The sequence below is a fragment of the Oncorhynchus nerka genome, linkage group LG3 (genome assembly GCF_034236695.1).
Source record: "Oncorhynchus nerka isolate Pitt River linkage group LG3, Oner_Uvic_2.0, whole genome shotgun sequence".
In the NCBI taxonomy this organism is placed as follows: domain Eukaryota; kingdom Metazoa; phylum Chordata; class Actinopteri; order Salmoniformes; family Salmonidae; genus Oncorhynchus; species Oncorhynchus nerka.
This window is the reverse complement of record NC_088398.1, coordinates 33,934,276-33,949,699: the sequence shown is the minus strand read 5'-3', so window position 1 is coordinate 33,949,699 and position 15,424 is coordinate 33,934,276. Positions and strand designations below refer to the sequence as shown.

The window sequence follows — 15,424 nt, the reverse complement described above, 5'->3', positions numbered from 1 at the left end:
AAAGCATATGGCACATTTTCAAACTCCCAAGGTCAATTATAGCTATTATTTATCCAAAGATTGTGACTACATTTCCCAAAGTTTCCTCTAGATTTACCACAGATTGCCAACACATGTCTGTTGCACCCCCCTCTAGCTTTCCCTTCCCCGCGACCATCAAACATTTCAAAGGTTTTTAAGTGGATTTTTTTAAATCTCTGGTTAACATACGGCATATCTTTTTCTCCCTCCTTGACATCGCTTGGTCAGAGTGCCACTCCTCGCACAACACGAATCTAATAACATGTAAATTGGAGATAAGCCCAGATTCCTCAAAGTTATATATTTTTTTTGCATCTGTAGTTTGCCAAGTCAATTCCTTGGCCCCCTGTTTTAGAGGCACAACAACACATGGAGGAGTAAGAAAATAAACTGGATAGGTGATTCATCATTGCTATCCCACTGTCAAGGACTCCCACTACTACTATTGAGGGCTGGATGCAAGGAGAAGGGGGGGGTATTTTTAAATTATGGCATTTCATTCGGAATGCATTGTATTTACTTTGTCCCAAAATGTTATTATCCAGCTGAAACAATGTTATTTGTGACATGGTTGACCTGAGAGAGGGGGGTTTGTTCCACAAGTATTTCACAGCGGAGGCCCTATGTAGAGTAGCCTACATACAGCACAAGAGACTGTCACAGCTGCTGCTGGCAGCGCTCACTAGCGGAGAAGTATCACCTGGAAATTCGGCACTCCATTCCAATCGGCTCCATCACTCCAGCGTCTCTCGCCGTAATTGAGTTGAAGTCAATGATGCCGGAGTGATGGTGAGGAATAAACATGCAAACACATGCCAGCAGGCTAGGAGAGCCAGAGTAGAGGAGAGAAGGGGAGAGGTATGGGGATGGGAAAAAATGAGGAGAAGGGAGGAAAAGGTCTGGTGAAAGCCTGACTAAGAAAAAAACAGATCAGGAGTTCTGATAAATATAGTGAACAAATAGTGATTACTTTATATTGATTGAATTATCAGTGTATTTGCTACCAGTAAAAGACAGCTCAAGCAAAACAAGAAAAAGATTACTGAATATCAACTGAATCAGCCGTTTATTTGCTTCCACCTTCCTGTATTTGCCTACACACCTATCTTGGTGAAAATGAAATTTACTCTGACAAGCGTCGCTGTTCAGCTCTGTAGTTGTGAGTCTATTTCGAACAAAACACAAAGCTGTTAGCTTTTCCCTTGCTGTGTGACAGGTTGTTTCCTCTGCAACAAAGCGATCAAATATTCTCTGTGATCTGCCTTCGTATTGCAGGAGGGTAGGCCTGCTGAGTGCAAAGCCAGAGTTTGTTAAAGCAATGATTTATGATGAATGCCAACACTAAATAAGGGACAAAGTGCCCACAGTACAACTCAATTACAAAGCTACAACAACAGGCCTTCTCTCCCTGAGGTCTACTAGCTTCGGCTGCAGTTATGCTGATTTTATTGGACGGGATATTTGCAGCGTTTGGCAGAGGGGGAGGCTATGTTAACGTGTAATGTAATAAATGCAAATGGTAGATGTTGTACATGTATATGAACAACATCACAGGTCATTGGAGTTCGGTGGTTATGTTATTGTTGGTGCCGCTTTAAGGCATTGGTTGCCATTCCAATGATGTGCTCTGCCAAGTATTTTAAATGATATTGTAGTTTTTTGTAACATTTCAGTATAACGGTTCAGTAAAGAAGAAGTAAAAAGAAGAAAAAAAACATTTAGTGTAGCTCTTGTTATATAGGATATCATTTTTTCATATGCTCACTTATTCCACAGTAAACCAGTAAAAACACAAACAACAACAAATTACCACAGAAGTGACTTCTTAAAAGTAGGCGATTCATAATTGTTTTATGAAGTTAATTTACAAAACAAATTTCAATTCATCCATCCATTATTTTTTTTAATCAATAATTTATTGAAGAAATGATATACAACAGTTTCAGAACATTCCCTATTGATCCCCCAAACCTCCCTGCCCCCCTTCCCAATGCCTCCAACTCACCCTCGCACTTAAAATGACAGAGTAACAGATAATATATATCAAAATAATAATAATAATTATTAATAATAAAATAAGAATATAAATAGTAATACAATGTTCCTAAATTGTGCATGACTTTTAGAAACACCTTATTACAAATATTTTACAGTTTGCAGACACCATATTACACGTACTTAGCAGTTGAAATACAATACAAGTAGGATAATAACACGTGCATATGTGGAATAAAAATTAAAAGGATTCCATAATAGGAGAGGAAGGAGAACAGAAGATCAATGATATCCTGGTTGCAAATGTGTAAAAACATTCTCTACAGACACCCCTAATAAATAATTGTATTTTTTTCTAAGCATAACATCCCGTATCCAAGACATGGCTGATGGGAGTGAGTGGGCTTTCCAAAGCAGGAGTATTTTACTACGAGCAATAAAGGAGCCAAAGGAGATGACACCAGTCTGTTTATATGTGAGATTCACAACTTCCTCAGCCATCCCAAGTATAGCTATCTGAGGAGATGGAACTATAGTCATCTCCAATACCTCAGAGATTGTACCAAAGAACAATTTCCAGGATTCCGCCAACATGGGTCATGACCCTAACATATGGGTCAAGTTAGCTGATGATTGCGAGCATCTATCGCAAGAGTCTACCACTTCTGGGATAATCTTGGCTAGTTTGGTCTTGGTAAAATGTATCCTATGGTGGACATTACATTAAATCAGGCCTTGCACAGGAGGAGGAAGAATTTACTTTCTCCAGTGCTTTTGTCCACCGTTGATTAGAAAATGAAACCCCGAGTTCTGCTTCCCAAACAGTCTTAATTTTGCGCAAAGCTGGACTATTTCCTGGCAATAAGAAATCATAAAGAAATTATACGTGTCCCTTTGGCCACATCAGGCAAAACAGTCAATACCATAAGCCAGCAGAAGTATTGGTAATGTAGAAGAGTGGGATTGAACAAAGTGACTTAAAAATTTCTAAATAAATACAATTGCTGCAGATTGAAAGTGGTATATAGCTCATTAAAACTGGCAAAGTTACCATTAACGTTCAAATCTTTCAAAAATGTCAGACCTTTCCTATTCCAGGATATTAACCCTGAGTCAAGTTTGGCAGGTGTGGGCCTCCCATGTGGCACAACGGTCTAAGGCACTGATCAGTGCTAGAGGCGGCACTACAGATCCGGGTTCGATACCGGGCTGTGTTGCAGCCGGCCGTGACCGGGATCCCCATGAGGTGGTGCACAATTGACCCAGTGTTGTCCAAGTTAGGGTAGGGTTTGGCCGGCTGGGATGTCCTTGTCTCAATGCGCTCTCTAGTGACTACTTGTGGCTGCCGGGTGCATGCCCACTGGCTTCGGTCATCAGCTGTATGGTGTTTCGACACATTGGTGAGGATGGCTTCCGGGTTAAGCGAGCAGTATGTCAAGAAGGAGTGCAGCTTGGCTGAGTCGTGATTTGGAGGATTTGGCTCTCGACCTTTCCCAAGTCCGCATGGGATTTGCATCGATGTGACAAGACCTGTAACTACCAATTAGGGAGAAAAAGGGGTAAAAAGTACACAAAAAAACAACAAACAAATAAAAAATATTAATAAATTGGTTCATTTTTCAGCTTTGCTGTACGAGTAGAGAAGTCCTGCTCTAACAGTGAATGAAGGGATCAGGTGATATTATATTCCCTGGCACCTAAACCTTGCTTTAGATAAGTCGAAGGGCAGCAGAATTGTGTCATACCCATAGGCAATTGATTAATAATTAAGCATTAACTTTTCCCTAAATTCAGTTTGTACCCTGATAAAGTTCCAAAATCTTTTAAAATAGATAAGATACAAAGTATAGGGTCCGAAACAAAGAGGAGGAAATCATCGCCGTAAAGTGACACTCTGTGGTCCCAATCCCCTCTCCTAATACCTGAAAATAGCAGACTGTTCTTTAATGCAATTGACAAAGGTTCAATAGCAAGAGCAAAGAGGAGGGGCGAAATGGAGCATCCCTGATGCGTGCCATGGGTTAAAGGGGAAATTTGGAATGAAAAGAGTTAGTGCATACACGTGCCTGGGGAGAGGTGTGGAGTAGCCATATCCAGGATGTAAATGTATTTCCAAAGCCATTTTAATTGTAAAGAACAGAAATTACCATTCTACTCTATCAAAGGCATTCTCGCATCAAGAGAATCTACCACTTCAGATTTGTTTGGAGAAGCTGGAGAGTGAATGATACTAAGAAGTCTTTCAGAAGGTCCTTATAAACCCAGTTTGGTCCTCTGATATCACAGTGTGTAGGACCGTCTCTAATCTACAAACAAGCATCTTTTTTACATCCATGTTAAGGAGAGAGATCGGTTGAAATGAAAAGCAGTTGGTTGGATCTTTGTTTTTCTTCAATGTTAAAGAGATGGAAGCCTGAGTAAGAGTATGAGGTAGTGTACCTTGCTGGAGTGAGTCTTCAAAAATATCTAATAGCAGAGGGGTTAGTTGTTCAGAAAAATTCTTTAAAAATTATTCGGGTAGCCATCTGACCCTGGGGACACAGTTTATGTCACCCCCAAATATCAAATACTGTGTGTTTAGATTGGAGAGTGAGGAGAAGAGTTTCTTCATGACTTTGATTTAATCCCATTTTGGGGAGTACACACTTACAAGAACAACTGGGGTTCGCCAAACTGTGCCAGTCACTATTACGTAGCGGCCATTGGTATAATAGGGGACCTATGTTGATGTGAACTGTATCTTTTTCCTTATCAGTATCGCTGCACCTGTCATTCTAATTGTCATGTTCTGGCCTTAGTTTTTTAGGTTGGTCAGGGTGTGAGTTGGGGTGGGTTGTCTATGTTTGTTTTTCTATGTTGTGTTTTGTGTTTGGCCTGGTATGGTTCTCAATCAGAGGCAGGTGTCGTTAGTTGTCTGATTGAGAATCATACTTAGGTAGCCTTTTCCCATCTGTGTGGTGTGGGTGATTGTTTCCTGTTTTGTTGTTTGTGTCACCATTCAGGACTGTTTCGGTTTTCGTTTCCATTCACTTAGTTATTTTTGTATTGAGTCGTGTTCAGTTATTATTAAAGTATCATGGACACTTACCACGCTGCATATTGGTCCGATCCTTGCTACTCCTCCTTAGAAGAGGAAGAGGAAAGCCATTACACTAATGTTACATTTAGATTTTTTTTAAATGTGCACAAGCTATGGCCTAGAAAGTCTATGCTGGTAAGTATTATGTACATGTGTTGAAAAAATATAATATCTGCTTTCAGACTCTTCAACGAAGAAGAGGCGGGGATAGGTTCCTGGGCATTGGCCTGCCAGTGGCTGTGAATGAAAATCAAATCAGAACACCATGCGGGAAAGCGACCTGCTTATGTTTGTGTTTGGGCCATACTATTTAGCTCACGTGTCAGTGCAGAGAATAGAGTCACAGGTTACTTACACTTCCCCCAAAAGAAACAAACTGAAGACGCAGTAGAACTCAAAGGTTAATGGTTAAACGGTTAGGATAGTTACATACATTAGCCAACCAAGCGACACCAAAACAGGTAAAGGAAAATGTTCCCATAGTATAAGTAAACATATTAATGGTTGTAACATAAATGTTGGCTACACTTAACTTTAGCTGTGAATTCACACAAGCGATCCTTTCTTGAGTGAGTGGAATGATCAGACAGAAATGATGAGAAAAGAGATTACATCTTTTCTCAGTCCTTGGCAATCCATCAAGTTGGTGCCAAATGAAACAGGAATGAAAAGTTATGTACATTGCCAATATGGTCTTTAATGTAGTCGATATGATCCCACTGTAAGGCTCACGTGACATTAAAATTCCAACTCCATATGCGTGAGGAACACAGTTATACTACCGTAGAAAATAAGTAAACAAGTATCACCTGTTTAACCACAACATAACCAGAGTTTCATGTGTCCAGCCAGTTGGCTATTTAAAAAGTCAGTAGGAAGGCATCACGAGTGGCACAGCGGTCTAAGGCACTGCATCGCAGTGCTTGAGACGTCACTACAGACCCGGGTTCGATCCAACCGTGACCAGGTCCCATAGAGCGGTGCACAATTGGACCAGCATCACCTGGGTTAGGGGAGGGTTTGGCCAGTGGGGCTTTATTTGGCTCATTGCGACCATAGCAACTCCTTGAGGCGGGCCAGGTGCCTGCGAGCTAACCCCGGTCGCCAGTTGAACTGTGTGTCCTCCGACACATTTGTGCAGCTTCCAGGTCAAGCGGGCGGGTGTTAAGGAGCATGGTTAGGCGGGTCATGTTTCGGAGGAGGCATGACTCCACCTTCTCCTCTCCCGAGCCTGTTGCGGAGTTGCCGAGATGAGACAAGATCGCAACTGGATATCATGATATTGGGGAGAAAAAGGGGGTAAAAAAAAAGTAAATAGGGTTTGTACAAAATAATCCAGTGTACTGCACATATTGTCTGATATTCCACTTCGGGGTGCGCATAGTGGGATAGTTCACATATAACTCAGCTGAACCGATGCTGGTTGTAAAAGGATTCAGCCTCTGCTGCTGTGTTGAACTTGCGCTCCATGTCCTGGTAGTAAAAATGCCGCTCTGCCAGATGGCGGAGTGTAGACAGGCGGAGTGTAAACTTGATGCCCCCCTGTTACAACTTTCCTTTCATTGAAAGTGGCACATTTCTTGGTGAGTTGAGTGCTCAGGTCCTGGAATAGGAACATTTTATTCCCCTGATAGAAAAGTTCCTTGCTAACTCCAACACCTGTTCCTTCTCCTGGTAATGGAGGAATATCATTAGCATTGGATGGTCACTCACCCTTCGCCAGCCTATCTCTCAATGAGTGGTGCACTGTGACCAGCTCTGCCGGAGATACTAACTTATCATCGCCCAATATTTCTAAAATGAACTTTGACATGAAATCTCTTGCAAAGCGCTCCCTCACAGCCCTCAGCTCCCTCACAGCCCTGAGAGTCCGACCACTCACAAGTTTTTGAGAGCGATTTTCAAGGTCGTCCATTTAGTCTTTTATGATGCCGCACAACCACCGTGGCTTCGAGGGTGGCAGCCTGTCACTGTGGTCAGAAAGAGCATTCTTTATGTCAGTCAGACAAAGGCCATATGATTCCACTGTCAGACGAATCACGTTCAGCGATGATTGTATGGGCGAGAGGGACATTGTTAGCGAGGTTTCCATCTCAGCTAAGAGGGCAGCACGGTTCTTCTCCAATTCCCAGGGAGGAGATGGTCAAGTTGTCTTCGCCCGTGGTAGTCGTTGCCGCCATCATTGGCTGATTTTGCAGGGAGTTGTTTGCTAAAGTTGCTGGTTCCCCCTTCACTTTATTTTTCCCAGGCATCATCTACCATTTTAACTTAGTAAATCTGCAATATGCAGTAAAATGGTTATTTAATGGCTATTTAGTCATAAAAACAATTTTAAACTCGGGAGCTCTCTCATCAAGTCTGCTTCAGTCAGTCGCCATCCCAAAAGTATACATCCATCCATTCAAATTAATCAACAGGAATGAAAAGATACAAAAAGAGAGGAGTAATAAAAAGAAGAGAAATGTTGTTGACATCCCCCACGGACCAACATTGCATACTTCACTTTTTCCATCTCCAAAAAAAAAAAAACTGTGGATCCACTGCCTGCCAGTGAGTCCATGTTTCCAGGGCATTTGCAGATGTTCAAAATAATCTCCAATGTTTTGGCTCTATCTGCTCTGAGGATGGGTGAAATAAATACTTTAAACTAATTAATGGCCGACCAGCTGTTCCTACCACTTGGCTGAATATTGTTAGGAGGAGAGAGAGAAAGAGATAGAGACTATGTGGAGGGAGGGAGGGAGGAGGGAGAGAGAGGAGAGTGACTGTGAGGAGGGAGAGGGAGTGAGGAGGGAGAGAGACTGTGAGGATGGAGAGAGAGAAAGAGAAAGAGATGGAGAGAGACTGAGGAGGGAGAGGGAGAGTGGAGGGTGGAGGGAGAGAGACTGTGAGGATGGAGAGAGAGAAAGCGCGAGAGAGATAGGAGAGACTGTGAGGAGGGAAAGACAGAGGAGGAGGAGAGAGAGAGAGAGAGAGAGAGAGAGAGAGAGAGACTGAGGAGGGAGAGAGAGATAGGAGAGACTATGAGGAGGGAAAGAGAGAGGAGGAGGAGAGAGAGAGCTTGCCTGTGTTTGTGCAGGATCACTCTGACACATAAACATGTATGAATAGTGGATGAGAGGGAAGAGAGAGAACCTGCACAGAACACAGCCAGAGTGCAGTGTTAAAAGAATCAAAGTGGATTTGATAAAAATTGAGTTAACAAGGAATTGATGGCACATAATATATAATTTTGAGGTGTGTGTGTGTGCATGTACGCGTGTGTGTTTTTTGTGTGGTGTGTTTGTATTGTTAGTGGTTGACTAAAGGCTTTCCAGACATAAACATAATGTGGCACCTCTTCCTGACAGAGTATAGAGATAATGTCAGAAACATGACTGGTCTCTCTCTCTCTCTCTCTCTCTCTCTCTCTCTCTCTCTCGATATATATATATATTACTTTCTCTCTCGATAATGTGTACATGATGCCATCTTATAGGTTTGACAGGCACCCGTGCATGCGTACACAAAGGAAGCTGAACCACCTGAGGTAATTGAGCTCTGTAGCCCTGCTTCTTCTTATTTGGGAATGCACATGATTACATCCATTCACTGGGAAAAGCTGAATGTATGTCCTGGATGGATGTTGGCTTAGAGCCTGAGAGAGACAGTGTAGGGTAGTCAACCTTGGATATTCTCCTGCGATTTAAGGAGGCGCATATTTAAAGAAATACTTTTGAGATTCACCCCTGGACTGGATTGTCTATCAGAGTGGACCTGAGAGCTCTGATTGCCTGAATCTTAGAGTTTACTACCTATATAAACACTGTTGTGAATTAATAAGACTCAATCTTCTGTTTAAATACACAGCAGGCTACTTGTCCTGACTTGTTCTGTATTCTTGTTTTGGGTCTAATTCTAGACGACAATCCAATGTGCACCCCGGCTGCGAGAGACAGCTACGAGAGGCTGTCATTGACTGGACAGGGTCTACCACCTGGCTTCCCTTCGCCATTCCTGTTCCCAGACGGCCTGTCATCAATAGAGACTCTTCTCACTAACATACAGGTACAGTGGGCCTGACCAATGGAGGTGCTCCTCACTAACATACGATTAGGTCTGACCATTAGAGACTCTCACTAACATACAGGTACAGTTGGTCTGACTAAGAGAGAGTCTTCTCACTAACATACAGGTATGCTATTGGCCTTATTCATTGACAGGGTGTATACATTGCATGTAGGTCAGACCAATATAGACTGTTCTCACTAACAACACACAGGTACAGTGGCCTCACATTCACCTTAGTAATATACTCGTCACAATACAAGTATGTCTTACAAATGCTCAATACAGGTAGGCCTTAGCAATACTATGCAGGTTCAACTTACCAATACTCTACAGGGAGGCCTTAGCTATATACTCTACAGGTAAGCATTAGCAATACTCTACTAGTAGGCCTTAGCAATACTCTACAGGTTTGCCTTAGCAATACTATATACAGGTAAACCTAACTAATACTCTATACAGGTAGACCTTAGCAATAGTATATATGTAAACCTTAGCAATACTATATACAGGTAAGCCTAACTAATACTCTATACAGGTAGACCTTAGCAATACTATACATGTAAACCTTAGCAATACTATATACAGGTAAGCTTAACTAATACTCTATACAGGTAGACCTTAGCAATACTATACATGTAAACCTTAGCAATACTATATACAGGTAAGCTTAACTAATACTCTATACAGGTAGACCTTAGCAATACTATACATGTAAACCTTAGCAAAACTATACAGGTAGGCCTCAGCAATAGTCTACAGAGAATCAATAGAAAATATCCTAGCTAATACGCAATAGAGTAAAGAAAACATCAGTTAGTATAGCCATTTGTCTGAGTGCCATTTAGCCTGCAACTGTAAAGACTAGGGCCAGAATTCACAAATCATCTCAGGATGGAAGTTCTGATCTAGAATCCATTCCATAATAATCTTATTCATTGTGATCTGAATGGTAAAACTGATCACAGGTCAGAGCTCATGCTCTGAGACACTTTATGGATAGGGACCCTACAGTCAGTAGTGGTGAGCCAATAGTGCTTTTTGAGGTCGGTTCTGTTTCAGTTAAATTATTTTAAAAATAATTAAAAATATAAAAAAATCTATTTCGGATTCCATTCTTATATTTATTATGATGACTTCATTATTTCATTCCAAGTCATCATCTCATCTCTATAGAGCTGCTGCTATCTGACAAAATCCCTATTTAAGTAGTTCAAAAATAAATAAGGCATATTTTTATGACTGCTGACTACAAACTATCAATCACTTAGATCATGTATTTTAAGGTAAAGCTACTTCACGAAGCAACTGCTTTCTATCCCTCTCGATCACGTGTTCTTTACTCTCTGTGTCCGTGGCTATTCCACACAGACCGGACAAGTAGGCTGGCGTGTTATTGATTATGGTCATTGTAGTTAATTATCAGGTTTTCTACGCTAAACTACAGTACCAGTCAAAAGGCTGGACAAACCTACTCATTCAAGTGTTTTCTTTATTTCATACTATTTTCTACATTGTAGAAAAATAGTGAAGATGTCAAAACTATAAAATAAAACATATGGAATCACAAGGGCACAACCAGCTTCATGAGGTAGTCAACTGGAATGCATTTCAATTAACAGTGTGCCTTGTTAATTTGTGGAATTTCTTTCCTTCTTAATGCGTTTGAGCCAATCAGTTGTGTTGTGACAAGGCAGGGGTGTTATACAGAAGATAGCCCTATTTGGTAAAAGATCAAGTCCATATTATGGCAAGAACAGCTCAAATAAGCAAAGAGAAAAGACAGTCCATCATTTCTTTAAGAAATGACGGTCAGTCAATGTGGAAAATGTCCAGAACTTTGAACATTTCTTCAAGTGCAGTCGCAAAAAACCATCAAGCGCTATGATGAAACTCGCTCTCATGAGAACTGCCACAGGAAAGGAAGACCCAGAGTTACCTCTGCTGCAGAGGGTAAGTTCATTAGAGTTACCAGCCTCAGAAATTGCAGCCAAATAAATGCTTCACGTAAGTTCAAGTAACAGACACATCTCAACATCAACTGTTCAGAAGAGACTGCGTGAATCAGGCTTTCATGATCGAATTTCTGCTAAGAAACCACTACTAAAGGACACCAATAAGAAGAATGGTCTTGCTTGGGCCAATAAACACGAGTAATGGACATCAGACCGGTGGATATCTGTCCTTTGGTCTGATGAGGTCAAATGTGTGATTTTTGGTTTGTGAGACTCAGAGTAGGTGAACGGATGATGTGTGGTTCCCACCGTGAAGCATGGAGGAGGAGATGTGATGGTGTGGGGGTGCTTTGCTGGTGACGCTGTCTGTGATTTTTCTCAAGGCACACTTAAGCAGCATGGCTACCGCAGCATTCTGCAGCGATACGTCATCACATTTGGTTTGCGCTTAGTGGGACTATAATTTGTTTTTCAACAGGACAATGACCCAACACACCTCCAGGCTGTGTAAGGGCTATTTGACCAATAAGAAGAGTGATGGAGTGCTGCATAAGATGACCTGGCCTCCACAATCACCAGACCTCAACCCAATTGAGATGGTTTGGGATGAGTTGGACCGCAGAGTGAAAGAAAAGCAGCGAAACAAGTGCCCAGCATAAGTGGGAATCCCTTCAAAACTGTTTGAAAAGCATTCCAGGTAAAGCTGTTTGAGAGAATGCCAAGAGTGTGCAAAGCTGTCATCAAGGCAACGGGTGGCTACTTTAAAATATATTTTGATTTGTTTAACATTTTTTAGGTTACTACATGATTCCATATGTGTTTTTTCATAGTTTTCATGTCTTCACTATTATTCTGCTACGTAGAAAATAGTAAAATAAAGAAAAACCCTTGAATGAGTTGTTGTGTCCAAACTTTTGACTGGTACTTTATGTAGAATATTGGCCTTTTGGAAACTACAACTTTCTACTATGTCGCACAGATCTGATCTCTATAGAAACTGCGCATCGAGCTCACAGAAAAATACAACGTCGGTCAATTAGTTGTTTAAAAACCCACATTTCGTTTAATCGCTCAGCACTAGCAGTCAGAGACATAAATGCCTTGGCGTTCTATATCAGAGTGTAATGATGTGGATACAGCACTGCCCTGCTCGCTGCTCCAATACTCCAATACGTGGACATCAGAGCACAGTGTCCTCCAAGGTTATCCCTTTGATCTACGTGTTAATTAGAAAACCACACGCACAGACACACACACACACACAGCTCCAATACTCGAGTAAGTCATCTCTGATAACGATCTTGGCGTTTAATAGTAATATACAAATCAACAAAATGAAACTGAGCAGAAAATTGAGATAAAGCAACTTAGTCTAAATTGGGGTCACAGGAACCAACAATTAGTAAGCTATAGCCCACTGCATTTGGAGAGTAATTGTTGTAAAAACGGACGCTGCACAGAATGGAGACTATAATAATGAGTTGTCCTTGTACAGTAGGAGTAGCATGGCTATAAAAGCCTGAGAAAGATGCTTGTATATCAGTGGTGATCATTCAGAGATAATTAGTCTCGGAAAACCCAGACCTAGAGCAACAGCAATAGATCTGAGAAAGATGGGGAGTTTTCTCTTCATCTCTCCCAACAAATCACGAGTTTGTGTAGGTGGGGCTTAAAATGTGGGCAGGAATTAGTGCTCTTGAAAAAGAATCACCTCGGAAACATGTCAGAGGCGCTGACATGCAGACACAGATAGCTAGTTAATTATAGCCACAGCCAGTCAGTGGTGGAATGCTAACTTTAGCAATCATGGTGGATGCAAACTGCTCATGTGCAAAATACACTCATTGAAAATATCCTCAGAGCTAGCTACCAATTTTGTATCCGGTGGGAACGTTAAACCAGGGCACAAAAGGATAAGGCTCTGGGCGGATTTCCTGTGAGTCCATTTCCAACTACCAACTGGACATTAGACATGTCTGCTGGAACATTGTTCATGTGTGAGGCAACCTGTCTGTCTTGGGAGACTAGCTGTATTGATATTTTACTGTGTATCTTTCCTATCATAATCTTCTTCAGTTTAGTGTCAGAGGTTGGATAAATCCTTATAGGAGGGCCAAAGAGGCAAAAGGAGTATAGATTGGAAGATGATAGAAAGGCCTCAACATGATCCTCCCCCATTCTCCCCTGTACACCTGTATTTCACCACTATGATCAAGAGGTGTCAGATAAATCTGTCACTCCTTCAAATTGTATTGGTCACATACATATATTTAGCAGATGTTATTGCAGGTGTAGCGAAATGCTTGTGTTTCTAGCTCCAACAGTGCAGTAGTATCTAACACACTTTAGAAGAAAACTATACACTGAGTGTAAAAAACTAGGAATACATTCCTAATATTGAGTGCTTTCCTAATATACATTCCTAATATTGCCCCCTTTTGCCCTCAAAACAGCCTTAATTATTTGAGGCATGGACTACAAGGTGTCAAAAGCACAGGGATGCTGGCCCATGTTGACTTCAATGCTTCCCACGGTATTCCAATGCTTCTGAGTTGGATGAAAAAAATAAACATAAGAATCCCAGTCAGAGCTCCTTTTTTTCATAGTTTCATTGTCTTGAAAGCACTGAAGTCTGAGATTTCCGAGTTCCCAATTGTTTTGAACACAGCATTTATGCTCAGAGGGAGATGGCAATGTAATTCCCTTTGAGTCAGGAACCAAAACCAGTGAAGATATTGTCTGCATCATTCAGTCACATGATAGCTCGATCGGCTGTTCGATTTCACTGACCGGCTTGTCAACTGAACCAGGATCAAGGTCAAACGGATTGGGAAGTAGGTTCCAATGTGCTCTTCCAAGCGTTGGAGGTGAGCAATCGTCACTCGTGACACTTATGGTTTGCTTTTGAAAGACTTTCTCCAATAATAATTATTTCCTCTGAATTCACTGCTTTGGTCACTCATCTATAGTATGTTTTTGTATTTATCCTGCATGCTTCCGTTCAATTCATTCAGTTTCCCAAATATGTCTGTTACATAGGCAAGGAGACACATTTCCTTTTCATTACACAGAAAATAAACTAGGTCTTTTTTTACTTCCATTGTGAATGACAACAGTTACTCTCAATGCGAAGAAATCTTTCCAACACTCCCCCTAGATAACCACCAAGCCTCAGTGTGAGATAGAACATTGTCCTCCTCTGATCCCATATCTCCACACATTTGCAAACAGGAGTGTGCGCAGTGGATGTGGTTTGATGTAGTTTATAATCAAAGATACCTGCGGCAGTATATCTCAGCTCTTTTGCCACCAGTTGCTCTCGGTGTATAATACAATGTGTCCATATGGCAGAGGGAAACACATTCACATTCAGAAGCCTGCCCGCCATTCCGCCATAGATGGAGCAAAAGCCCACCATTCAATCTCATGGAATCTGTTTTTTGTCAATAAAGCCACGCAGCATACTGTGTCATTTCATGCTCAGGAATTGTGAGACAGAACAATATGTCTTTGTGAATAGCATCCCCTGACATTTATAGCGAACAAAAGTCAATGCATGGGTATCTCGGCCCTCACAGCTAACGTCCATTTGGAGAGCATAAGATAGGGAGTTTTTTAGTTGTTCAGTCAGAGTTTCATCTTTATTGCTAGCAATAGCATACATTCTTTGTTTATCTGACAAAGGTATTGATGTGAGTTTTTGTGCCTCTGCCTCCCCACACATTGTTTTCACCATATCAATTGTGGCCGGTAATATCAAAGTCTCTCAGTAGTGTGTGGTTTCCTAGTGTAGCAGGCCTAGGTATTCACCATGGGAATGATTTGAAATATTATCAGAAACATGTTGGGCCATTTTCAAAGCTTTCTATTTCCTTTCAACTGGTCAAGCTGATGTCATTTGGAAATTTTGCACGGAAAATATTTCCGGTTTGTTAGAGTAATTGCATTTTCTCCCTGGTCCCTAAAAGCCTTTGCTCCACAAAACAAGTAGAGATCACAGAGAACTTTACAGATTTCAACTAAATTGAAGCATTCATTCCATCGATTTATTATATTATTCTGGTGAGCAAGGTTTTATTTAGTTTTCGACAGCAATATATAATGACAGAAGAGAAGCTGCATGTATCTAATTGTAAACAATTTGACCAAATAATTGCTAAAATGTCAGAAATTATAAGCAGAAATATATCTAAATATATCAGGCAAAACAAATCCTGCATCCTCTGTCAAAAAATCGTTCCACTGTCTCAGACTGTAGCCTAAAGCGCATTTTCTATTTTAGGGGGTTAGGGTCGGCTGTGTGCCTCAGATTTTCACTTCATCATAC

General features: G+C 41.2%; 1 protein-coding gene across 5 annotated transcripts in view; it reads left to right on the top strand.

Moving 5' to 3' along the window:
• LOC115107052 (dachshund homolog 1-like) overlaps positions 1 to 15,424 on the top strand; it is a 249,987-nt gene that overhangs the window by 209,054 nt on the left and 25,509 nt on the right. For all 5 annotated transcript variants that reach the window (XM_029630441.2, XM_029630434.2, XM_029630425.2 and 2 more), the window contains one exon: positions 8,997 to 9,142. In XM_029630441.2, coding sequence (XP_029486301.1) covers positions 8,997 to 9,142 — 146 coding nt within the window. The remainder of the gene's footprint in view (positions 1 to 8,996; positions 9,143 to 15,424) is intronic.